Here is a 24,779-nt window from a genome sequence, read left to right as displayed (position 1 = left end):
ACAGAGAGCGCGAAATGGCCGCGCGAGAGCTTAAATAGCGCCGGGCTCTCGCGAGAGCCGCGCGGGCTGGCGGGAGGAAGGGGATGGAGTGAGGTTGCCGCCATGTTGGGGGTGGCGGGTGGGGCGGTCCCCGCTCGGGGCGGGCAGAGGCACGGAGCAGCTGTGGCGGCGGGGCAGGTACGTGCGGCCGGGTGCGGGGCTGGGGATCCTCGGGCATTGCTTTTGCAGGCTCGAGCGGTGTGGGGCGGCTCTGGCCATCTCCCCCTTCAGCCGCTCCCCGCCTGGCCCAGGGGGGTCCCGGCTTTCCTTCAGTTCCCGCCCTCCCCGCTCAGTGCGGGACCGCTGCACGGGTCCGCTTCTCCTTACTGCTGCGTTCCCTCGCTCCAGCGCTCCGTGCTTGCCCCTGGCTGCCCTGGCGCCCTCCCCAGGGACCCCGGTCTCGCCTGTTCTTGCCCTTTCCCGGATCCCAGCCTCTTGAGCTGATGCCCCGGCTGTCCTGCCGCGAGCGGGATCTCCTCCCGTCGCTCCAGCTGAGGAACGCAACCTCCGCGGCTGCATCTGTGCGTGTTTTGCTCTTGGTGGCATCGCTAATTCTGTCTTCTCTCACTGACTGTCATTTTGCAGTTTTCCTCTCCTCGTTGTTTCCCTTCCCATTTTGACTCATCTCCAGTTTGAACATAACTCTTCCTTTCTGCCTTCTACCCTCCAAACTAGTTTTAATACAGGTTTTCATACCCTTTCCCGCCTTAGTATCATGGTTCCCGTTTCATCTGCACTCTCCCTGCCCTTGATTACTCTTTGATGTCTTCTTCCGTCCTCAAAAAGACAGACTTTTGAAGCCTTTTTAGATGCTTTTCCTCTCCATTCTTGTTGCGCCATCCCAGATCTAATAATCTTACTGTCCCTTTACTATTTGTGCTGTGTCTTTGAAAGCCTTCTGTAGTAATTCAGTGTCACTCCACCCCTCCAAGGTGGATCCTAACTGTTGTCTCCTTTCAGGTTATCTGTCTCCCACACCACACAAACTCCCTTGTGAATACTTGCTTGGGTGGATGCACTTCTATTCTGTGTCCTTCCCCGTAAGGACTAATGTCTAGCAGTCAGATCAGGTTTATTATGGTACTTCAAGCTTTTCCCACAGGCTTTCCCTCCTTTCTTGATTGTGGTGAACTGACTACTGTCCTTTAAACAGCAGGTGATGGTCTAGGTGTTGTATCTGAGCCTACCTATGTGAACTGTGTCCAGGTCTTGCCTCTGCCTTTTGTACCACAGCAGTTCTAGCCTGTTTTCTTAGTCTGAGACTTTTTCAACCAGTTACCTTGTCACCTCCTTTCTCTGACTAACTGCTCTCTTTCTTGTGTTCTTGAGTGCACACTGCAAGTCTTGCAGTAGGGTTCGCTCCACCTGATGGTAGGCTTCTACCAGAGGCACCAATCCAGCCTGTTACATTCTCCTCCACAGCCAGAGAAGGGTGGTACCGGTGGAGATGGATAAGACCAACTAAGATGAGAATTACTATACACAGGTAGTTGTGTTTCTCCCTTTATCTGCTGCTTGCTACAGCAGTAACTGGGGTGGCTGAACTTAGCGTTTAAAGACTTAATGTAAGTGACTGCTCTGATCTCCCACCTCTATTTCTTTTTTTTTCAGCAGGTTTTTTTTTTTCCCTTATGCAGACTTGAGAGGCCAGTGGTGTAAGGAAAGTTACGATTTTTGACAGTCATAACATAGAAGCATAAAATAGTTAGGGTTGGAAAGGACCTCAAGATCATCTAGTTCCAACCCCCCCTGCCATGGGGAGGGACACCTCACACTAAACCATGTCACCCAAGGCTCTGTCCAACATAGCCTTGAACACCACCAGGGATGGAGCATTCACAACTTCTTTGGGCAACCTGTTCCCATGCCTCAGCACCCTCACAGTAAAGAACTTCTTCCTTATACCTCACCTAAGTAGGACTTCTTTTAAAATAGAAGCTAAAAGTACACAGGAACATCCTTCTCTATCACAGCCCTTTCTAAGAAAATCTCTGTCAGGTCTGGGATTGTAATTGAGGTTTTGGCTTTTTCCTCCAGGGCCTGAAGTCTGGATAAGTGGGACTCATTTTATTTTTATGTTGTGTGCAGCAAGCGTATGGCTAAGGAGTTAATGATTGCTGTGGCTGGGTTATAGGTAGTGTATAATCAGCTGTTCTGCCCTAAGCTAGTGGTTGGCCCTACTAGCTGACTTTGCTGCTCCAAGGCTGACTGTAATATAGTTCATTTGTAAAGAGGTTCCTAAAGTTATATTCAAACAAAACTTTTCGTTGCAGGCTCTGTAGCTGATACTGCAGGTCTTGCTGCTGTTGTTTTCTATTTTGCTACTAGCCTGTTCCCTTCTGAAGGGGGAACCACATGGCTAGAATCAATTGGGGATGATGGCAGAGTTAAGGTTGAAAGTTCACTATAGCCAGTGCTGGAAAAGTAAACATTAACTTAGGGAAGACCTGAGGAGGCAGCCACTGTGCTCAAAGAAGCCCAGTTTTCTTTCAAAACCAACCTGGCTCTCTGCTTGCAAAAGACACAGATGAATCTGACCTGTCTTCGTGAACTGGATTCAACATAAGGTGTGTTTTGCCTACACCCACTTGTAAGCTTGAGGGCTAGCATGTGTAATGCTCTGAGACAGCTATAGAGCTGACAGACACCTCTTCTTCCAAAGCATGTAAGAAAATTAACATTAATATTGAAGCTGTTAGTCTTTGCTTTGATGGCAGAACTGCAATTCTACTGTTGTCTATTCTTGTGTGAAATTGAAAAGTATAACATTGAAAACAGCCTGTTTTAATCTTTAAACTATTATCCTTGTTGCAGATCAGCCTCTCCTGCAGGGTGGTAGATTGTAATTACTTTTCTGAAGAAATCAGCACCCATTAGGAAATGGCCAAAGTCGAAAGGTTTGCTTTTCATGTTCCAAGTCTGGAGGAGCTTGCGGGGGGTAAGTCATGCAGCGTGTAACTTTTAACAGCATTTAAGGTACTCTTCAAACTTAATCTTAAAGCTCTTATCACCTCTTAAAGCTCTTAAAACCTCTCCACAGCGTGCAGGACATGCAGAATATTCCTGCTCTTACATACTGAGATGTAAAAAGCACTATGTTTGTATATGCTATTATTTCCTTAAAGCAAACATTGACTCTTCCCCGAGCCCCAAATGATATTCAAGCACACAAACAGCCTTTCAAACCCCTTAAAACTGTCCATGTATTTGCAGATTTGGGAAAGTTTAACAGTTACAGATTGAACTCCTTTACTCGTATGGGATCATCTGCCCTCCTCTACCCTTCTGTATTTCTTTTTCAGGACTACCCAAAATGCAGCTGATGATGCAGTATAGCACAGCAGGTCCTCTTGCTTGAACCTAGTTCACTCCTCTCTTGTAGATTGCCTTAGAACCGGGCTGCAGGAAACATTTTGTTCAGTTTTTCTTTCCAAAACCACCTCAAAATGTGCTCAGAATAACAGAATGGTTGAGGTTGGAAGGGATCTCTGGAGGTGACTTGGTCCAACATACCTGCTCATGAACTTCTTTCCTTGCCCTAGTTATAAAGGCATTGTCCCTCTAGAAGTCTGTCTCCTGCAGCAGATGTACAAAAGGATTTGTTTCTATCAGGATTGGTCCTCAAGTTCAGTGTGCCACTCTCCCAGCTCCGTGTCAGGTTGACATTTCCATGCTTTGAGGAAGTGTGGTCCCAGCAGTACCCTGTGTGGTTCTCAGTGCTTTTCTCACCCAGCAGCAATCAGGCTGGGCCAATAAGCCAAGGTTGCTATAGACCTGTTGGGTCTGCAGAGAACAGCAGGTACTTGCAGTAGAACAGCTTAAAACAGTAGTAGGAAAAAATGAGTTACCAAGTAGAATTTTCCTTTTTCTCCCTGAGTTTGTCCTGAGACCTCCTGTAAGCTGTGACTTTTGTTGCTGTCCAGCTCTTGAGGAGCATTTGAGGAGTGACTGCCCTTTTATTGTCCTTTTCCAATTGCCATAAGGTTGTGAAGTGTATTTGAGAGACCTGTCAAGTACCTTCTACTGACCCTTGTGGTCAACAGCTTGGTAAATCTGCTCCCAAGAGGTAAAGTATGGCTGAAATCCTGATTAGAGAAAACAAAATCACAGGAGAGTCCTGAGTAAATAAGGAACTGCCTGATTTGAGACAACAGACTGGATTTTCTGTTCAAGACATCTGTCAAAGCAGACCCCCAGGCATGAAAGAACTCAGACCTTTTGACATGTTATTTGAAGCAGTGGATGTGAAGGCATTTACACACTCAGTTAAGGTTTGGAAGTTGTTTCCAAAGAGTGCACTTGTGTAAGTCAGAATCCTCCTTGTTGCTTGAGTGACTTTGCAGGTTCTGAGCCTAAAAACATTGATATGAAACAAAACCAAAAGTTCGGATTTGAAGCTGTTCATTATCATCAGCACCATTCGTTATCTGTCTTAACCAGACAGTGGCACTTGCCAGAAAAATCTCCACGTGAATGTAAATGTGACAGACCCATGACAGCAGAAGTTTCCAGAGAGCAGAGACAGCCTGAGATTATAATCAAGCTATTGCAAACAGTCTAGTTAGTATATTTAAAGAACTGATTGTCACTTCAGCTAAAACTTACTGCCTCCTTTGCTCTTTCATGATATTTGACTGTGGTTACAACTGTTTGCTCCTGTGAAGCAAACCCACTGTTGAGTGTGGTTTAAATTTACCCATGTTACTTCACATTGTGTTGTTCCTAGTGCTACTGGGAGTAGTCAGTTATTGTATTTCAATTAAAAGGTCTTTAAAGTTCATAAAATGAATTAGTGTGGTAGCTACACAATTACCTTTACAAGCTTTTGTTCTTCTCTGAAGCTTTGATTCAGGCAACAAGTGCCTACGGACAGTAACACTTAATGGAGTTACTTACGGTCAGTATAAGTCCTTTAATGTATCTTGCTGAAATAATCCCTAAACAGGTGTATTTATTATTGTTTGCAACTTGTCAAACTCTTGGTAATTTTTCATTGTCAATAACTTTGCCATTATTCTTTATTATAGTTTTGCAGAAAGGGCTCAAAGAAAACTTTGCTGATGCTCAAGTGTCTGTTGTAGACTGCCCTGATCTGACTCAGGAACCCTTCAATTTTCCTGCCAAAGGTAACCACGCATTCCTGTCTTCCACAAAGACTTCTCCAGTTCTTTCTACGTGATCCTACTTGGTTTTGATCTTCTAAAGATTTTGGGAGAGCTTAAATTGTTTTTCAGATAAAGAGTATGCATGAGAGGAGGGCTACATTTTATTTCTGGATTTGATTCCTAGTTGATGTATGAACAAGGACAAGTCACTACCAAGTACTTGTTGTAATTTTCTTAACCTGTGATTGCAATGCTCACTGATTTCATAAGCTTTATTTAATGCACTGAAAAGGTTTTGAAATTAAGTTGTTATCCTTCAGATGGAGAAATTCCTTAGGCCCATGCCAATCACTGTCTGAATCTAAGGAGTTACACTTCCATGCATTTTTAAATTCTTGTCATTCTTGTATGCCAATGAAGTAAAACCATCTTATTCTGAGTGGCATTCATCTTCTCTGACATTAGCTGCTCGGAAGACAGACATGTCAGCTGTGCTACTCATCTGAGTTCCCTCTGTCATCAATGTATTGAAAGAAACACCTCCAGAAGGTGATTCATCACTTCTTAAAATGCATCCAAATAAGTCCAAATAATGTCCAAGAGCTGGACATCCAGCTTTGCTGGAATTTTGCAAGTGGAGTGTTAGTGGGGGTATCCGTTGTGTGGTGAGGGCGTCTTAATGGAGAACTGATGAATGGCAGTTGTTGCCCCCTGTAATAATGTTTTTGTGCTTCACAGAACATTAATTTAATAACAGGTGTTAAATTGAATCCTACTGTGAAGCATTTTATGACTTAATGTCATAGACTCCTAGAATCCTAGAATAGTTAGGGTTGGAAAAGACCTTAAGATCATCAAGTTCCAACCCCTTTGCAGGGCATCTCACACTAAACCATGTCACCCAAGGCTCTGTCCAACCCGGCCTTAGTGTAACACTTTATGTAAGCAAGCTATGGAAATAGTGTTCTCAAAGGGGTTTAGAAGCTTGAGGAAGCAGTTCTTTGGTGGGTTAGACTGCATGCTCATTTAAAATTATTAGGGAAAGTATTTTTACCAAGCTAACTAGCTGTATCTTTCCAGGAATCTGCGGAAAACCTAGGATAGCAGATGTGGGAGGTGTTCCTTACCTCATACCTGTTGCACGGAAAGAAAAAGTGAGTTTTTCCTGTGGCTGTGGGGTTTACTACATTTGTCAAAAGAAAAGCAATATTTTGTAGAAATATAAACAAAACTAAGGACTAATGAATATGATAAGACTTACTTTCAATGGTTTATGAGATTGATTCTGATGTGTGTTAAACATAGACTCTGTCACGAAATCTTACACATTGTAGCAAAAATAGCAAAAATGGTTGGTGGTTCATCTTCTCCTGCCCTCAAATACAAGACAGTTTTGGAAACATACCACCTGTGGTAGCAGCCATGGAAGGAACTACTAAACAAGAGGCTTGTCTGCATGTTTATATGTGGTTTGCTGCATGGCTGTGATCTCAAGTCACGGCCAAGATTCCCTCTAAAACCTGGCTGGTTTTGCATTTTCAGGCCAACACTGTATTTGCATTACTGTCCTTTTCTAAGAATATCATGCCTCCTTTCTGAGACCTCACCCCATCTCTCTCTGTATGATATTCCCTTCCATTTGACTTGTTTTACACAAATACAAATTCCAATAAAAACAATAATTCAGGTTTTGGGTGGAATGGCAGGGGAACATACAGGCAGACTCCACCTTTCAGAAAACAAATGGACATGTACCTGATTTGTTACTATCAAATGTTGTGCTGTTCAGAAACTGTGTTCAACCTAATTATCAAAAATACTAATGAGGGCCTTGTGAATTAAATGCATCCAGAGGTTACAGTGAACAGAATGGCAATTCCTAATCGGAACACCACACCAAAATCAAAGGAGTGTTTCTCTTTTGCAGGTTTATGATCTAAATACAGTTGCAAAGGACATAGAGCTTCCTGGAGCTTTCATTCTTGGAGCTGGAGCTGTTTCATTTAAGGTTCTTGGAGTAAATGCTGAGGTCAGTAAATGAGTGTGATAGTTCTCAATGAATTCATGGAAGTATCATAATAGTAAAATACCATGATGGGTATTTCCCATTTACAACAAAACATTTAATAAACACCATTCATGCCAAAAGCACATAAAACACATCAGCAAGAATTCAAACGAAGGCCACCTGATGAGGTGCACACTATTGAGATAATAAAGCTTAATCTTTAGCTTGTAATTCCCCAGGAAGTATGGGATTCATAGAGTCATAGAATAGTTAGGGTTGGAAAGGACCTTAAGATCATCTAATTCCAATCCCGCTGCCGTGGGCAGGGACACCTCACAGTAAACTATATCACCCAAGGCTCTGTCCAACTTGGCCTTGAACACTGCCAGGGATGGAGCATTCACAGCTTCCCTGCGCAGCCCATTCCAGTGCCTCACCACCCTCACAGTAAAGAACTTCTTCCTTATATCCAATCTAAACTTCCCCTTTTTAAGTTTTAACCCATTACCCCTTGTCCTATCACTACAGTCCCTAATGAAGAGTCCCTCCCCAGCATCCCTATAGGCCCCCTTCAGATACTGGAAGGCTGCTAGGAGGTCTCCACGCAGCCTTCTCTTCTCCAGGCTCAACAGCCCCAACTTTCTCAGCCTATTGTCATTTTACTGTGAAGAGTGGAAGAAATGTGATTTTTTGAAACTGACCTGACCAGAGGATTTAAAAACAAGATTTAGAAATGCTTTGTCAAAGTTGCTGGTAAATGCCTTTGAAATAATCCCTGGTTTTTGCCCTCTTGGGTGGCTTTGTTCTACCTTGTAAATTTTAAAGATGCCACAAACAAAATGGTCACCTGCAGGAGAGGTGGGAGACAAAAACACCTGCTGTCAGAGTCTTTCCAAACGTAAACCTCTGGTCTTGCCATCTCCTCATGATATATTTATTGGTGGATGGGATAATCCATGTCAGCATTAAATTCGGGCCATTATAATAGTGGTTGTTACTGTACACTGAGAAAGTACTACACAGAATTCCAATACTTGCATGCAGGCCTCACATCTCAATCATTAGACTTTTTCTTTTCTTTACCAGTACCATTAATCTTCACATGACATTAAATTTAGCTGTACAGAAAAGGTAAGACTGTTTTCTGGAGTTTTCAATTATATTGTAATATTAGTGCAGTTTTCTTACCAGTACAGACCTCATTCTCTCAGATCTAGGTGACGAATGATATTATTACTTGGGATCATGGTCCAAAGCTTAAATTCCATTTATGTGAGTTCTGTTCATTTGTCTGACTCTTTACATCTTCTTACTGACTTACACTTACGTGGTCTTTTTTTTTTCAGCTTATCCCTATTGTTCAAACTAAGAGTGAAAAAAACCCTGCTGTAAATGGGAGCTATGTTGCTCAGATAAATCCTGCAGATAAAGGCTGCCTGCTTGAGAAGTACAGCAGTAAATACACTGACTGTGAGTTTGGGCTCTTGGCCAACCTTTATGCCAGTGAAGGCCAATCTGGTAAGGTGTGTACTTGGATCAAAGGTGACTTTGCTTGTGGAGTTTTGTGGCTGAAGGGAAACTTACAATTCAGTGTTCTCCCATTGGTTGTCTGTGATAATAATAAAGTAGTAATTTTGTAAAATGAATATCCAAATATAAGGAACTGATGTCAGTGAACAAGAGGAAGAATTGGTGGAGACAGAGAGGAGTTTGGATTTTTTATCAGTATTGGTTTACTGAGCTCTTCCATCATAAATCATCCATCCAAATCCAGTCCAATGTAGCAGTGATTTACAGTAACGGTTGTACAATGCACTTGTGTAAATCAGCTCTGGGCAGTTGTCTGATTTTTTGGAGAAGTGCTTCCCTGAACACAGCTAGTGCAAAGAGGTATGGGCAGAGTCAGAAACCTGACAGCTGTATGGAAACTGAGCAGTGTTCTCTGTTCCCAAAAGTTTCTTTATAACTCTTGAGAACAGAGTGGAAGCTAGCTGGTGGACAGAAAGGGGTTGCTTATATCATTGTCTCATGTAAGGGTGCTGGGCAGTAAGTCATTTACTCAAACACAGGCAAAGCCAGCATTAAACAAACAGACAGTCAAGAAGGAGAGTTGGTCAGGTGCTGGAATGATGCAAGTAGAGCAGCACTTGCAGGGAAACACATTCTCAACAATTCCTCTTGGTTTATAAGCTTGGAACAGCTTCAGAGCAGCTTTCACAGACCTTTGCAGACTGTTGCAGCCTGAGACAGCAGTGACAAATTAACTTTATTTTCCAGGTCATTGAAGTGAAAGCCAATGGAAGAACTGGGGAACTGAACTTTGTGTCTTGTCTGAGACAAATTTTAGAGAAACAGTATGGAGAAAAGCCAGTTGGGATGGGTGGTACATTTATCATTCAGAAGGGGAAAGCCAAGATTCACATTATGGTATGTTGTTCTCAATTCAGATAACTATCCATCAGAAAACAGATGTGTAAATCAGGGTATAACATCTTAGTGCCTTGACTTTTTTTTTTCTATTTTTAAATGGATATATAAACTGTTAGGATAAGCAGTGCATTAAAGTAAGGAGTTGATGTTGCAAAAGTATTACTCAGCCATCATCTTTGCTTTTGAAATCTGTAGGCACCTAAAGAACTGCAGAACTACTGTAAAATTAAATACATGAAACTGTACTTATAAGAAGCAATAGACTTTTTTTTACCAAGTAACCAAGCTTCTAAAATGTACCAGGAGGAGAATCCTCACTTCAGTAGTTATCCTGTGCAATGAAAGAAGCAATATTCTGATCAGTTCTGTTTCTAGCAGAAACATGGTATTGGCCACTGCTAGGCTGCTTTTAGTCAAGAATCAGGGACTGTAGCAATAGGACAAGGGGTAAATGAGTTTAAACTTAGACAGGGGGAGTGTTAGATATAAGGAAGAAGTTCTTTACTGTGAGGGTGATGAGGCAGTGGAACAGGTTGCCCAAAGAAGTGATAAATGCTCCATCCCTGGTGGTGTTCAAGGCCAGGTTGGACAGAGCCTTGGGTGACATGGTCTAGTGTGAGGTGTCCCTGCCCATGGCAGGGGGGTTGGAACTACATGATCTTAAGGTCCTTTCCAACCCAAACCATTCTATGATTATATAAGAACAAATGCGAGTAGAATTGTGGAGAGGGGAAAAGTGAGGTAAATTTGTTAGAAAAAAGGTATCTTGAGACAAGTGTCTTCCTTTCACTTACAAAGCTTTTATTTTGCTGTAGCCTCCAGAATTTTCTGCCTGTCCTCTGAATACCGATGAAGATGTGAACAACTGGCTCAAATTCTTTGAAATGAAGGCTCCACTGATTTGTCAGCCAGTAATAGTTTCCAGAGATCCAGTGAGTCTTTCTCATTTCTGAGTGTAAATTGAGACTTGTAATGAATTTTGTCTTGGATGTGATTTTCCTTTTAAGAACAGGAGTGTGTATATATTGCATACATATTGTATATATACATTGTATATATTGTATATACCACCACTCCTAGGGGTGGTGTAATGAAATACAAGCCTATCATTTCTATCACTGGACAGAGCCATGAAAATGGAATAGAGGGCTGGAGCACTTCTGTGAAGACAGGCTGAGAGATTTGGGGTTGTTCAGCCTGGAGAAGAGAAGGCTCTGGGGAGACCTTAGAGCAGTCTTCCAATATGTAAAGTGAACCTATGAGAAAGCTGGAGAGCAGTATTTTACACAGGCAGGTTGGGGATAGGGCAAAGGGGAATGGCTTTAAACTGAAAGAGGGTAGATTTAGATTAGACATTCGGAAGAAATTTTTCCCTGTGGGGGTGCTTAGGTGCTGGCACAGGCTGCCCAGAGAAACCTTGGCTGCCCCATCCCTGGCAGTGTTCAAAGCCAGACTGGACTGGGCTTGGAGGAACCTGATGTAGTGGAAGGTGTTCCTGCCTGTGGCAGGGGGTTGCAACTGGATGAGCTTTAAGGTCCCTTCCAACCCAAACCAGTCTGTGATGAAAAAAGTAAATTTCAGCAAGATTGACACCAAAATTTGGGGGCTTTCGGGGTTTCTAAACTCTCTGATGTCCTATGGTAAGGCTTTGTACAGCGCCTCTTCTTTTGTCTCATTAGTTTCACAAGCATCTTGCAAATTTTCAGTGCTTAATAATTGGAGCAGGCTCTGAGAGCTGTGGAAATCTGCACCTAGGAGAGGCTACCCCAGGACTTTTGAATACTGTTCACATGGATATGTGTTCACGGGCCTTTCTATGGTGACAGGGCTTTGACCTGCGTGTGGAGCACACCCACTGCTTCAGCCACCACGGGGAAGGAGGGCACTACCATCAGGACACCAGCCCCGACTGTGTGCAGTACCTGGGGTACTTCCTGCCCGCCGAGCTGCTCTTCCGCATCGACAGGCCCCAGGAGACCCACCTCATCGGGAGAGACTGAAGCTGTGGTGACAGCTGAACCTTTCTACAGTACAAATGCTGATTTTTTTAAACGCTTTTAATTATGTACAATTATCAGAGTCAAGAATAAATACGGCAGCAGTAAAGAGATGGCTTCCTCATTTTGTGAAAGTGAGAAATCTGGAGTGTATCTGTCATTGCACTTATGACTGTTACGGCTCCAAGAAGGATGCAGACCCGTTAAGAGTGGGTCTGGAGCAGGGAGGGAAGGCGGCCGCTCTTGTAGCGCTCCACGTTAATGACTCCCGCAGAGCAGCTCAGCTCCGCCGGTGCCGATAGCTACCGTCGGCCCCGTCTTCTCCCGAGCGCCCTCCGGAAACAGCCGAACCCGCCCGGCGCTGGCCGCGTCCCTTCCCGAGCGCCGTCCGGAAACAGCCGAACCCGCCCGGCGCTGGCCGCGTCCCTTCCCGAGCGCCGTCCGGAAACAGCCGAGCCCGCCCGGCGCTGGCCCCGCCCTTTCATCGGCCCGCCCCCCCGCGGCACCCGTAGTCGGCGCGAGGGTCGCGCCTGCCCCGCGGTCGGAGGTCGCAGCAAGATGGCGGGCGTGCCGGCCGTGCGCATCAGCATCGAGTCGGCGTGCGAGAAGCAGGTGCAGGAGGTGGGGCTGGATGGCAGCGAGACCTACCTGCAGCCGCTCTCCATGTCCCAGAACCTGGCGCGCCTGGCGCAGCGCATCGACTTCAGCCAGGGCTCTGGCTCCGAGGAGGACGAGCCGGGTTCGGCTGGCCGCGCCTGGGCCGAGCCCGGCGAGGCGGAGGATGAGGAAGGTGAGGGGCTGCGGGCCTAAGGCTCCCAGTCAGTCGGCCTGCGGCCGGAGCTCTCCCGCCGGGCTGTGGCTGATGCTTGGCCTGCAGCCCACTGGTGCCTGGGCCTGGCGTCTTCCCGTGGGTGCCCGCGATTGGCGGTGGATCACGATATTCGTGATCGAGTCCCAGCAAATCACTGTAGTAGAGTGGAAAAAGGTAGATGCGGGTATAGTGCTGATAAGTTGTATTTCATGTCTTTATGATCTCTCTCTGGTGTAAGGACAAGCCTTCCACTGTATGTTTTTAAAGTCTTTTGTTTCCTTTTTTTCTGTTCTGCTTTCAGGGTTGGTAAAGTTTCAGCCATCCCTCTGGCCCTGGGATTCGGTGAGGAACAACTTGAGAAGCGCCTTGACTGAGATGTGTGTGCTGTATGATGTTCTAAGCATTGTGAAGGATAAAAAATTCATGACTTTAGATCCAGTTGTGCAAGATCCCCTTCCTCCAAAACAGGTATGCTGTACCTAGTTATATAGCTTGTGTGGCTTGATACTAAGGTTTTATTTCAGAGGGTATTTTTTTGTGTATGATGAATGTGCGGTTTAGTCAAGTGTTCCCTGTGTTGTGCTGGCACAGTGCTGGATGGGTGAGGGTGAGGCTGATTTCAAAGGCATCCAAATGTGATTTATGGGTGTATAATGCGGGTGTGAAAGTAATCCTAAATAAGTTACTGAACATCCAGCAAAAAAAGTTATTAGTCACAGGATCATAGAATGGTTTGTATTGGAAAGGACCTTAAAGAGCATCCAGTTCCAGCCATCTGCCATGGGCAGGGATGCCTCACACTAGACCATGTCACGCAAGACTGTGTCCAGCCTGGCTCTGAACACTGCCAGGGATGGATCATCCACAGCTTCTCTGGGCAACCTGTTCCCATGCCTCACCACCCTCATAGTAAAGAATTCCTTCCTTATGTCTAACCGAAGCCTCCCTTGTTGAAGTTTGAACTCATTACCCCTTGTCCTATTACCATAGCTCTTGGGGGAGAGTCCCTCTCTGGTATTCTTGTAGGCCCCCTTCAGATTCTGGAAGGCTGCTAAGACGTCTGTGTCAGTGAGCTTTCACTAGCAATAGTTTTTGAGACTTGAGGTGCGAGTGGCTTATTCTCTCTTTTTTCTGTGACTAGAATCCTCAGTTTCTACAGTTGATTTCAAAAAAGAAGTCCTTAGCTGGAGCAGCTCAAATCCTGTTGAAAGGCGCAGAAAGATTATCCAAATCAGTAGCAGAGAACCAGGAAAATAAGCGACAAAGAGACTTCAACTCTGAACTGCTGAGACTGAGACAACACTGGAAGCTGAGGAAAGTAGGAGACAAAATTCTTGGTGATCTGAGCTACAGAAGTGCAGGTAAACAAGCAGAACAAGCAGAGCGTCTTTTGTTTTTTTCTAGAATGGCTATTTATACTTCTGTGTGTTTTTTTTAACTGGAAAACCAGATAGAATAGCTCTAATAATAACATAATTTAAGGCAAGTTTATTCTAATCATGAGACAAGATTGTAAGAGGAGGGAACTTGTTTTATTATCAGGAAAAATCTTGTGCCATCCTTCAGCCAGAAAGTGATTTCAAAGGCTGTGTAGGTTTCTACTACAGATTGCTTTGCAGAAACAATTCTGTACCAACAATATAGTTGATCAGTTGACAGGTAGACCTTGTAATCTTTGGCTTTTATCTACATTTGGCCTGTAAAGCACTTAAAAAAAAATGAGGAGTGTGTTGCATTTTCCTGTGAACAAAGATCATAGAATATGTCAAGTTGGAAGGGACTCATCATCACATTTTAGGTAGTCCTGCTGGGACTACCTACATCTAAACCATGTGACTAAAGAGTGTCACTGAAGGTAGTAACTTAAATCTGCCCTCTTTCATTTTAAAACCATTCCCCCTTATCCTGTCCGTTTGGCCCTTGTTAAAAGTCCGGCTTTCTTGTAGTCCTTTTAGGCACTGGGAGATGCGCTAAGGTCTCCCCAGAGCCTTCTCTTCTCAAGGCTGAACAAGCCCGGCTCTCTGAGCCTGTCTCCTTAGCAGAGCGGCTCCAGCCTTTTGAGCATCTTTGAAGCAAGTCCAGAGGAGGCCACAACAGGTCCACATCCTTCTTATTTTGGGGGCCCAAGAGGACAGAGGACTGCAGGAGGGGTTTCATGAACTGACTAGAGGGGTAGAATCACCTCCCTGGACCTGCTGGTCGTGATGCAGCCCACCATGTGATTGTCTTTCTTGACTGCAAGCGCACACTGCCGTCTCATGTTGAGCTTCTTGTCGGCCAACACCCCCAAGTCCTTCTCCTCAGGGCTGCTCTCAATCTGTTCTCTGCCCAGCCTGTATTTGTATTTGGGATTGCCTGGACCCAGGTGAAGTACCTTGCACTTGGCTTGGTTGAACTTCATGGGGTTGGCATCTGCCTACCTAACAAGCATGTCAAGGTCCCTCTGGATGGCATTCCTTCCCTCCAGCGTATCAACCGAACCACACAGCTTGGTGTCATAGGCGGACTTGCTGAGGGTGCATCAATCCCACTGTCCATGTCACCAACAAAGATGTTAAACAGCACTGGTCCCAATAACAAAGCCATACAGAATGCCACATGTCACTGGTCTCCACTTGGACATCAAGCCATTGACCATAACTCCTTCAGTGTGACCATCCAGCTAATTCTTTATCCACCAAGTGCTCCATCCATTGAATCCATGTCTCTGAAGCACAACTATGGAGTTTTGGAGACTTAGAAAATACATAGTCTTCCAAAACAGATGTATGAGCTTCATGTTTTCAGAAGATGCTTTATACAGAGTGTGTATGTTCTTGTCTTTCTTTCTTAGGTTCCCTTTTCCTTCATCATGGCACATTTGAGGTGATAAAGAACACTGACATTGACCTGGATAAAAAGATACCTGAGGATTACTGTCCTTTGGATGTTCAAATTCCAAGTGATTTAGAGGGATCAGCCTATATCAAGGTTTGCCAGAGAGACTTTAATAATGTAGTTTGGGTTTTGTTTTGGTATTTGTGTGCTTGCAACAAAGAACAAACATCAAATAACGTTCTCTCTTTCATCCAGGTTTCTATTCAGAAACAAGCTCCAGACATTGGTGACCTTGGGACAGTTAACCTCTTTAAGAGACCCATGCTAAAACCAAAACCAGGTATAACTAGCTGTATGTTTTTTGAACATGTTCTCAAGAAATGGGTTTGTGTACAGTGTTTATTTGAAAATCTTAGCATATAGTTGAAACAAAATTACTAGGATTGTGTTGTAAGTATTCTGGAGCACCTTTTGTTAGGTATCGGGAAAAATTTCTTTACTGTGAGAGTGACAGAGCACTGGAACAGGTTGCCCAGGGAGGTTGTGGAGTCTCCTACATTGGAGATATTCAAGACCCGCCTGGACAAGTTCCTGTGTGATGTACTCTAGGTTACCCTGCTCTTGCAGGGGATTTGGACTAGATGATCTTTTGAGGTCCCTTCCAACCCTTGGGATTCTGTGATTCTGTGATTGGAAGTTAGCATGAAACCAAAAGCAAACTGAGGTATTGTGTTTCATCCAGTTACATCCCATTACTTCAACAAACTGAATGTCTGATTGTTCACTCGTAACTTTGGCCAAAATGTGGAATTTGTTTCTGTGCCTCATTTGTTTTCTCTGGATCTGAAACTGCTGGCATTATGTGCACTCGTTACCAATAGCTCACCTGGCAGGTGAGGATTGAGTCATTTGCTATGTACCCTTATTGAAAGCTGTACTTTTTTGGGATTAAAATTTCATCCTTTACTCTTCAGGATTAAAGGAACTGACAGGGGTTTATTTCACAATGGTCTGTGACACAGAGACTTGTGCTGTCTTGACCATAGACAGGATGCTGTACTATACAGATATTTCATATGGTATTGAGGGTACAGCATAGAGCTTATGTGCTTACCCAGACCAGAATCTTCCAAGAATTTGGGCCCTATAACTCCTGTGAAGGCACATACATGCCCTTACCATTATTTGGTGGTTCACTTTAGAGTGAATTTAATAAAGCTAGAAGTATCATTGAAAGTAAATTACAACTTAAGCAGAGCTCACAAAAGGTCTGGAAATGTCATGGACAGTTCCAGTTGGGAGCTGCAATTCACAGTATACATATATGTAAGGTAACACTAATGCATTTTTCTGCTCCATTTGGACAGAAGCTACTGACTACTGTACCTTAGCAATTACTCATAACTACTGAAGTGTCTGGTATCTGAACAAAAAGGTAGCTTTTTCTTACCCTTTCCTTGTATGAACATTGGTTTATATTTTTCAGGCTCTCCCCACTGGCAGACAAAGTTGGAGGCTGCACAGAATGTTCTTTTATGTAAAGAAATCTTTGCCCAGCTCTCACGAGAAGCTGTTCAAATTAAATCCCAGATTCCTCACATTGTTGTGAAAAATCAGATCATCTCCCAGCCTTTCCCAGGTAGGAAACTTTGTAAGACTTCTTAACCTGTTATTAGCTTAAACATGAACTGAAATTCTGATTGGTGAGACCTTTTTAAATGCTCTGCTCTTAACGACAACAAAAAAAGGAACCTTGTTTTTTCAAAGGTTTTGAAAAATCAGAATTTCCCAGAATGGGAATTTTGGTTGCTAGTTGTAGAAGTATCCAATTAATGCACTTTGGTTTCTAATTTACTCACATTTTATTGTGTGGAGTTTGGATTGTTTTACTTTGTGCTTGGTTTTTGTCAGTAGCACTTAAAAGCTGTCAACTGTATTACAGGGAGAGGGTGAGCAGGTGGCTGTGTGGTGCTGGACTTAAACCACAACATGTGTGCACATTACAGTTTGGAGCTGTGGATAAATCAGTGCTGCTGGATTGGGTGCAGGTGGAATTTAAGACTTGAATTAATGGGTCTTGAAAAGAAGAGAGGCCAATACTTTTCAGTGAGGATAATTTAAATAGCATGAAGGTGGCTCAGAGTTGGCTGGTGAATCCTCTGTTCTTACAAGGGGTACACAGCTGATGATATCATGTGAAGAATATGTTTCTGGATTGCTTCAGATTTATAGGATGGTAAATCATTCCTTCTTTGGGGAAGGAATAGGGTCCTGAAGACTCTTCTTTTTGTTTGGGGTCGAGTCATAGAAAATGATGTGAAACCTACCTAGTAGTGAGTAGCTGGCCTGTCAACACTTCAGTCAGTGGCGAGTCTTACCTGCCTTTGTTGCTGTGCTCTCCAACATCATTCTTTGATTTTCTGATTATGGTGAGTACTGGTTGTAGAAATATTGATTATAATACATGAAGAAAAGCAGTTCTCAGTAGCCACTGTGGAAATTGTCTGTGTCCTGATATGTTTTGTGTTTTTTAATCTGCTTTGTACAGGTTTACAGTTGTCTATTTCTCTGTGTCACTCTTCCAATGACAAAAAGTCACAAAAGTCTGTTTCCGAGAAACAGAATCCTGATGATCATCTTTATGTTCTGGAACATAATTTGCATCAGCTTATCAGAGAGGTAATGCATTTATGGTCAAGTACTGAAGATGTTTTGGGCTTTTGGAGTCTTCTACATGGCATGCAGCCCTGTTATAACAACAGGGTGCCACTAGAGGCCAGTCGCTTTCTATCCATTGGTGTGAGGCACCATTCTGTTCAGTTCTAGTGTGTAGAGGTAGTTAGGGAGTTCCAGTTAATGCTTTCATGGAATGCCGGTTCCTTACTTAACCTCAGGCCTGGTGTTCCATTCAGAAAAGCTGTGCAAGGTTTTACCAGTACAGCTCATCAGTTTCCCTTTTTCCTTTGTGTCTAATTGGTGCTTGTCAGGTACTTTAAGTGAGCATCAAGGAAGAACAATCGATGACCATAATAACTTTGCTTCTTTTGAGGTCCGCTTTTTTGCTTCAGTGTCTTAGATTCAGAAGGATGTGGGGTAGGAAGCTGAGCTTTCGTCTATTCAGGAAAGGAGCATAATCTTAGATGCAGTTGTGAAACCATGTTCCAGAGAGTGTTCATCTCCTTAGAGGCACAAGTCATGCAGTCATGTGGACTAGTCTAGTGTTCCAAGCACTGAACTGGGTTTCCTGAGCCCAGCGCCCAGCTCTGTGAGTTTCCTTTCTTAACTTGGAACCAGATGTTAATTTTTTTGTACCCCTTTTTATTTCTAAAATAGTTCCTTTATTTTTTGTTTGACCATCCTGTCTGTCTCCAGAGATGTGTATGAGGCAGACTTACTAGTAGGAGCTACTGCCATACTACCAAACCTTTGTTAGCTAGCACATGTTTTTAAACATCACTTCCCATAAGGTTTGAAAGGGATGCATAGACAGGGGAGGCAAAGTATGAGTGGAAAGCTGCTTTAAAGTGCTGTCAAATTTATAAAGTAAAAATGTTGCACTTTTGGAAAGTATGTATATGTAAAACACCTGACGTGAAGCAGCATATTATAGTATATATATTCTTGCAGATGCATCATTTGGGCACTTCCTTTCATAACTTTGTTTGTTGCAGTGTCACAAGCAAACCCTGAGCTCAACAGTGATGCCACATCCAGCTAGTGCACCTTTTGGCCATAAGAGAATGAGACTTGCAGGACCCCAGGCTTTTGATAAAAATGATATCAGTTCTTTACAGTCAAATGAAGGCCTTCTGGAAAAGATAATAAAGCAGGCAAAGCACATCTTTCTGAGACGCAGGTAGGTCACAAGCTGTTCTTGTTGCAATTAAATGTACCATTATGTAGAATACAATTGATTTTTTTTTCAGTGTTCTTAGAACTAGGAGCTACTTCCTTCACTGTTAAAATAGTCTATTTTTAAGTACTAGGAACCAATAACACATCAGGAAATACGAGCAATAAGCAGTTGGCTAGTAAAAAAGAAAAGGAATGGGGTTTCTTAGAGATCTCTGTGACAGCTCTCACAGCTGCTGATAATTGTCCCTACTTTTCTGAAGCTGCATAAATCTTTTTTAGTATTCTTTCCTGTGCAGTAGCTCATTCTAAGTAATACCACTTCAGTACTGCTGCTGAGTGCATGTGACATGTACCAAGTAAACAGGTGCTCCATTAGCACCAAAGTGGTGCTGAAGTAGAACTTTGTTTCACACAGTTTATTAAATTTCCTTTTTTATCTTTCTGGTGTGCCACCAAAAGAAAACCTAACAAACTTATAACCTCCTCACTTCCTTTAATCCAGATAAGAGCTCAAGCTGTCTAGATAACTGTACATGATTATGTCTTTATCTTCTAGAACTGCTCGAACCATAGACAGTCTGGCCAGCCGTATTGAGGATCCCCAGATTCAGGCCCACTGGTCCAATATAAATGATGTTTATGAATCCAGTGTTAAAGTTCTTATAACTTCTCAAGGATATGAACAAATATGCAAGTATGTATGAAAGTGCCTGTGCCTTTCTAGTTGTAGAAGCATGCAGCAGTGTCAGAGCGTGTTCAAGTTGGGTTTTACAGCTTTAGGTTCTCTTCAGGCAGACAACTAGGAACCCCTTATTTCTGTGTGAGTGTTTGGTTTTGAGTTGTGGGGGAACAGCCACCCTAAGAGAATCTTCACCCAGTTTAAACTTTAAGGAAGAAACTGAAGTTCTTAACCAGCACATTTCCCTTTCAATGTGGGAATTGAAGGTGAAACTGGCTGTTTAAGGGAGGGTGGGTTGCTTTGTATAGAGATAGATGAATATAAGGTATCTTTGTATGTGCTGGATTCTGAACTTCCAGTCTGGTCATGGACAGCTAGTCAGTGCTCAGTCCTAGCTCTGTTGCATAGCTACTGAAATGTGGAACTTATGTAATTCATCCCCTTAGTTACACACTGTGTCTTCAAAATAAGAGATTTCATATGCCAGAAATGAATGCATGCTGACCAGCAGTGAATGATCCAGTGTCTTCACAGTGGATGACCCAGCTGTTCTTATTACATTTTCTACTTTGAGCTTTTCTACTTTGACCCAGCTGTTTTTTCTACTTTTCTACAGCCCTCTCTGGCTGTGTACACACTGTGGAGCAGACTGTGGTCATTGGTGCGATTTGCAGTCTTAACTTCCAGAGTACCTGTTCTGCCCAAGTGTTGGCTGTAGGTTAGAACAAGCCCCAAGTACACACCATTTTCCTCTGCTCCCCTGCAAGAAAACTCGAGCACAGTGCCATGCAGGAGCTGTGAGGCCCCTCAGGAGGTTCCTTGACCTAAGCAAGCAGTGGACCATATGTGGGAACAGACCACAGAAGATGTTCCCTGCAGTAGAGGGAGCTATTATGAGGGGTGAAACTGAAATATTTAGAGTTGCAGCCTTATTCCATAGGCTTTGCACTATGCTCATCTTAGAGTTGTCTGGAGGAGTTCTGTGCTCTTAGTTTCCTGTTTTCTTAAGGAAATGTAATGCATTTTGAACAAATGTGCATCTTGTCTTCAAAGATCCATTCAACTACAGCTGAACATTGGAGTTGAACAAATCAGAGTTGTGCATAGAGATGGAAGAGTTATTACATTATCCCATCAAGAGCAGGAATTGCAGGATTTCCTTTTATCTCAGGTAGATTCATATACATTCTTCTTCCTTTCTTGTAATGTTTGGGAAACAGAAGAAGTTAGAATCTTACCTTTATCTGTGTAGAAAAACTTTATTTAAAGATAGTGAAAATAGGAAGGTAGGTGACTGAATTTTTCAGTATGTTTGTGTAGTGTCTTTAGCAACTGAAACTAAAATACAATGCCAGGTTTTACTAAGGTCAGTAGTAATAATAATTTTTCTCCTCCCATTTGAAATACATTTTTTTATGCTATTCATCATGAGAACACTTAAGATTTTTGCTTACTTCAGGACAAGTCAGTGAGAGTCATAGCAGACAATAAGGTACTCAATATATGAAACTTACTGCAACCAAGACCTGTCTAGAGATCTTAATGAGCCCACAATTACTGTGGTTTCAGCATTGTCTTGTTAATGTTCACTTTGCATCAGCCATTACTAAATCAGCTGATATTTGAATGAATATGAATGTTTTCTTAATTGCTTAGAGCAAGCTGCTGGTTTTAGTTAGAAGTGACTGTGTCCCTACTATGCATTATAAATAGTCAAAGTACAGGTCTTTAATAACAGTGGTTGACCTGTTGCAGTTAGTGAAACTCCGCGACACAGAAAACAAGTTGAAACAGATTCTGCTGAAGGCACCTTTTTGGTGAAGTGTTTTCAGACTTGTTCACAGAGAACTGCTGAACAGTGCTAGCTATTTCTTTGTTACAAGTGTGAAGTCACGATACAGAAAAATGTTAGCATTTAAACTTCTAAGCTGTTAAAGCTCAATACTTGCACTTGAGCATTAGTGGGAATAATCAGGCACCTGAGAACCACAACTTTTCTTTCCCAGAGTGTGCTGTGAGAATAATATCACAGATTTTATATATTTTTCCAGCAGAAGTCTCATTTCCATTCAAAGAAAGAATTATTTCCAAGCCCTGTTTGTATCACTTGAATTAGTTCTTGAGACCTAAATAAAGGCTTTTGTAACTTGAAAGCAATACTTAAATAAATTGCAGAAGCCCATATAGCTGTGAAAGATTTATCTAACTGCATAGTGTGCTTAATACAGTGGTCTTCTCTGTGTGCAGAAGAAAAGAAGTTGGGTAAAACCAGGAATCAATTATTTCTGTGGCGTGCAAATACTGACCAGAAGATGAACCTCTTGTTACCTTTCAGATGTCACAGCACCAAGTCCATGCAGTTCAGCAACTTGCGAAAGTTATGGGATGGCATGTGCTGAGTTTCAGTAATCATGTTGGTCTGGGACCGGTGGAGAGCATTGGCAATGCATCAGCAATAACTGTAGCATCACCAAATGGAGACTATGCCATTTCAGGTAGTGTCTTCTCTTGTGAATGTATGGAAAATCTTAACATTAAGTGAATTCTACAGGGTTTGTATGTCTCTTTCTGGGAGAGTCTCTTGAATTTCATTGAATAATGTAAATTTATAGCAAAATATTCTAGAAGCAATCTCTTTTGTGTATGCAGTTGACACCTAAATAGTATCAATACTTTGCTCAGTAAGCCATGTAATATAAACCTGATTTAGTTTACAAAGGCTTGAAACTATTTCTTAGAATTAGCATTGAAAAGCCAGATTACAGAAACCATTAAGATCCTGAGAGAAGGGAACAAGGCAAACAACACCATCACAGCTGTGGACTTAATGAAAACAAATGTTGGTCTCTTCAGGGATCTTCTTGGAAGAATCCTATGGAATACCATCCTATGGGGTGGAGGGAAAAGGGGTGTGAGAGAGTTGTTTCTTTTTTTTTTCCTAAGTATCACATCTTTCAGGTTCAAGAATGGCCATTTCTTTGTGCAGAAAGTTGTGCAAAGGTGACCAAAGATCTGTGTGTATGAACAGGGAGCTCATAACTAAACTCATGACATAAAAAGGAAGCTGCAAGTGATTATAGGCAGGACCAGTTACTCTGGAAGATAGACTATCCAAACATGCATTGATGTGGATAGGAAGGCTAAAGCCCATCTGGAGTTGAATCTGGTGGGGAATGTATAGGGCAACAAGAACTTCAACAGGTAGGTCAGCAGCAAAAGGAAGACTAGGGGAAATATGGGCCTGCTGGTAAATGGGGAGGGGACCTGGTGGCACAGGACATGGAGAAGGCCAAGGTACACAATGTCTTCTTTGCTTTCATCTTAAGACTGGACTTCAGGCATCCCAGGTCCCTGAGACCCATAGGAAATTTTGGAGCAAAGAGGGCATACACAAGTTCATGGGACCAGGTGGGATGTATCCATGAGTGCTGAGGGAGGCGACTTATATCACTGTAAGGCTGTTCTTGATGACCTTTGAAAGGTCATTGTGATCAGAAATGATTCCCAAGGACTGGAAGAAGGTAGATGTCACATCCTGTATTTAAGAAGGAGAATCTGGGGAACTAGTCTGGTCAGCCTCACTGCAATTACTAGGGAGATGTGGCAAAAGCCAGCCCCATGAGCAGTTTACAAACTGTTAAGGAAAAGGTGATGATAATGATGGGGAGTAATCACCATTGATTTATGAAGGAGAAATTATGTTCAATCGGCCTGATTGTCATCTCTTTGTGGAAGGTTGGCTTGGTAAGTGAGGGAAGAGCTAACTGTTATATCCCCAACTGCTTATGTAAAATACAAACACAGACACGCACCACCACCCAACATCACAGCACAAAAACCTGTCCAAGCCAAGTCTTGTGGAATTTTGTGATTAAAAGTAACACCTATCCTGAGTGACTCCATCGCTCTCCATCTGATGTAAATCCACTAGAAATATCTTTTTGGTCACGGTTTTCAGCAGAATGGTGGGAATACATCCAAGGTAAGATTTGGCCGAGAAGCCCTTTGCCCTTCCTAGCATCATTAGGGAAAAATAAATGCGTTTGTAAGCTGTATGTGTATGGGGGTTATGTCAGATGTTTCTCTGGTGTGCTCTGACCAGAACATGCAGTGCTAAAGCAACAAAATCAGAGAGAAATGGGAGACCAGAAGGAGAAAATTCAAAGAGAAAACATTAATAATAATTAAAAGGTAATTTCCCTTGTTTGCTTTCAGCATGTTTGGAATTGAGTAGGAGTAATGTATAGCATACATGAGGAAGGATGTTTAATATGAGGAATTCTTACAGTATAAAAGTGCTCACACAATCTCTGTTCATTACAGTGCGTAATGGCCCAGAAAGTGGCAGCAAAGTTATGGTTCAGTTTCCACGGAGTCAGTGCAAGGATCTTCCCAAAGGCGATGTGCTGCAGGACAACAAGTGGAATCATCTTCGAGGGCCCTTCAAGGAAGTACAGTGGAATAAAATGGAAGGGCGGAACTTTGTCTATAAAATGGAACTCCTGATGGCTGCCCTAACTCCGTGTTAATAATCCATCTGCCTCTCCCTGCGGCTTGGAATCATCACTGAGCTGCATACAATCACTGCTGAGCAGCAAAGGGAAATGGGAGCTATAACACAATGCAAGAAAGCAAAGCCAAATGTATTTCCTGTACAAATATGTTCATTGTACTGTTTCTAATAAAACTTTTTTCAATAACATCTAAAATAAACTTCTGGGAAGGTTCGTTTCAGCTCTTTCTTTGCAGATTGCTGTCTAAAGTAGCAGAGCTGAGTCACTGATGTATTTTTCTTTTATTAAATCAGTTCAGTAGTTCTTTGCTATATGAAAGGTGTCTGCTCAGAGTCATTCCCTTCCCTCTCATGCTCCTACTTTTCTCAGCAGATCTTTTTGTAAGTATTACTGAGAGATGAAAATTACTAGAATGGAATTGTGCTATTGTGAAGCCTTAATGGCTGGGACCACAAGGAATGGCTGTCTTGGGGGAAGCTAACGGACTCGTTTGATGAGAAGTGGGACAGCAGAGGAGAAGCAGA

General features: G+C 42.9%; 2 protein-coding genes across 4 annotated transcripts; both read left to right on the top strand.

Annotated features, from left to right (window-relative positions):
* The first annotated feature begins 122 nt into the window (after positions 1-122).
* CUNH11orf54 (chromosome unknown C11orf54 homolog) lies at positions 123-11,688 on the top strand. Of its 3 annotated transcripts, none has more exons than XM_061457915.1 (10): positions 123-177; positions 1,000-1,079; positions 2,854-2,977; positions 5,067-5,165; positions 6,225-6,298; positions 7,072-7,173; positions 8,499-8,675; positions 9,430-9,579; positions 10,398-10,514; positions 11,409-11,688. In XM_061457915.1, the coding sequence occupies exons 3-10, from the start codon at positions 2,920-2,922 to the stop codon at positions 11,580-11,582; spliced, it is 951 nt and encodes a 316-aa protein (XP_061313899.1). In that variant the 5' UTR covers positions 123-177; positions 1,000-1,079; positions 2,854-2,919; the 3' UTR covers positions 11,583-11,688. The 3 variants fall into 3 exon arrangements, with proteins under 3 accessions (XP_061313899.1, XP_061313902.1, XP_061313901.1); XM_061457917.1 differs by lacking the exon at positions 123-177 and adding an exon at positions 430-560; XM_061457918.1 differs by lacking the exon at positions 1,000-1,079 and having other exon boundaries at positions 153-177.
* A 271-nt stretch (positions 11,689-11,959) lies between these two features.
* On the top strand, positions 11,960-24,469 carry MED17 (mediator complex subunit 17). Its single transcript, XM_061457887.1, has 12 exons — positions 11,960-12,369; positions 12,692-12,858; positions 13,532-13,751; positions 15,224-15,360; positions 15,463-15,547; positions 16,694-16,846; positions 17,756-17,886; positions 18,879-19,063; positions 19,619-19,756; positions 20,795-20,912; positions 22,077-22,236; positions 24,065-24,469. Exons 1-12 carry the CDS (start codon positions 12,138-12,140, stop codon positions 24,268-24,270), a joined length of 1,932 nt encoding a protein of 643 aa, XP_061313871.1. The 5' UTR covers positions 11,960-12,137; the 3' UTR covers positions 24,271-24,469.
* The last annotated feature ends 310 nt before the right edge of the window (positions 24,470-24,779 follow it).

This window comes from Pezoporus flaviventris, unplaced genomic scaffold, assembly GCF_033815535.1.
Source record: "Pezoporus flaviventris isolate CSIRO_AGI_PZ_B2104156 unplaced genomic scaffold, CSIRO_AGI_Pfla_v1 ptg000025l, whole genome shotgun sequence".
Taxonomy (NCBI): Eukaryota; Metazoa; Chordata; class Aves; order Psittaciformes; family Psittacidae; genus Pezoporus; species Pezoporus flaviventris.
Note: the sequence above shows the minus strand (reverse complement) of the source record. Positions and strands in the feature narration are given on the sequence as shown.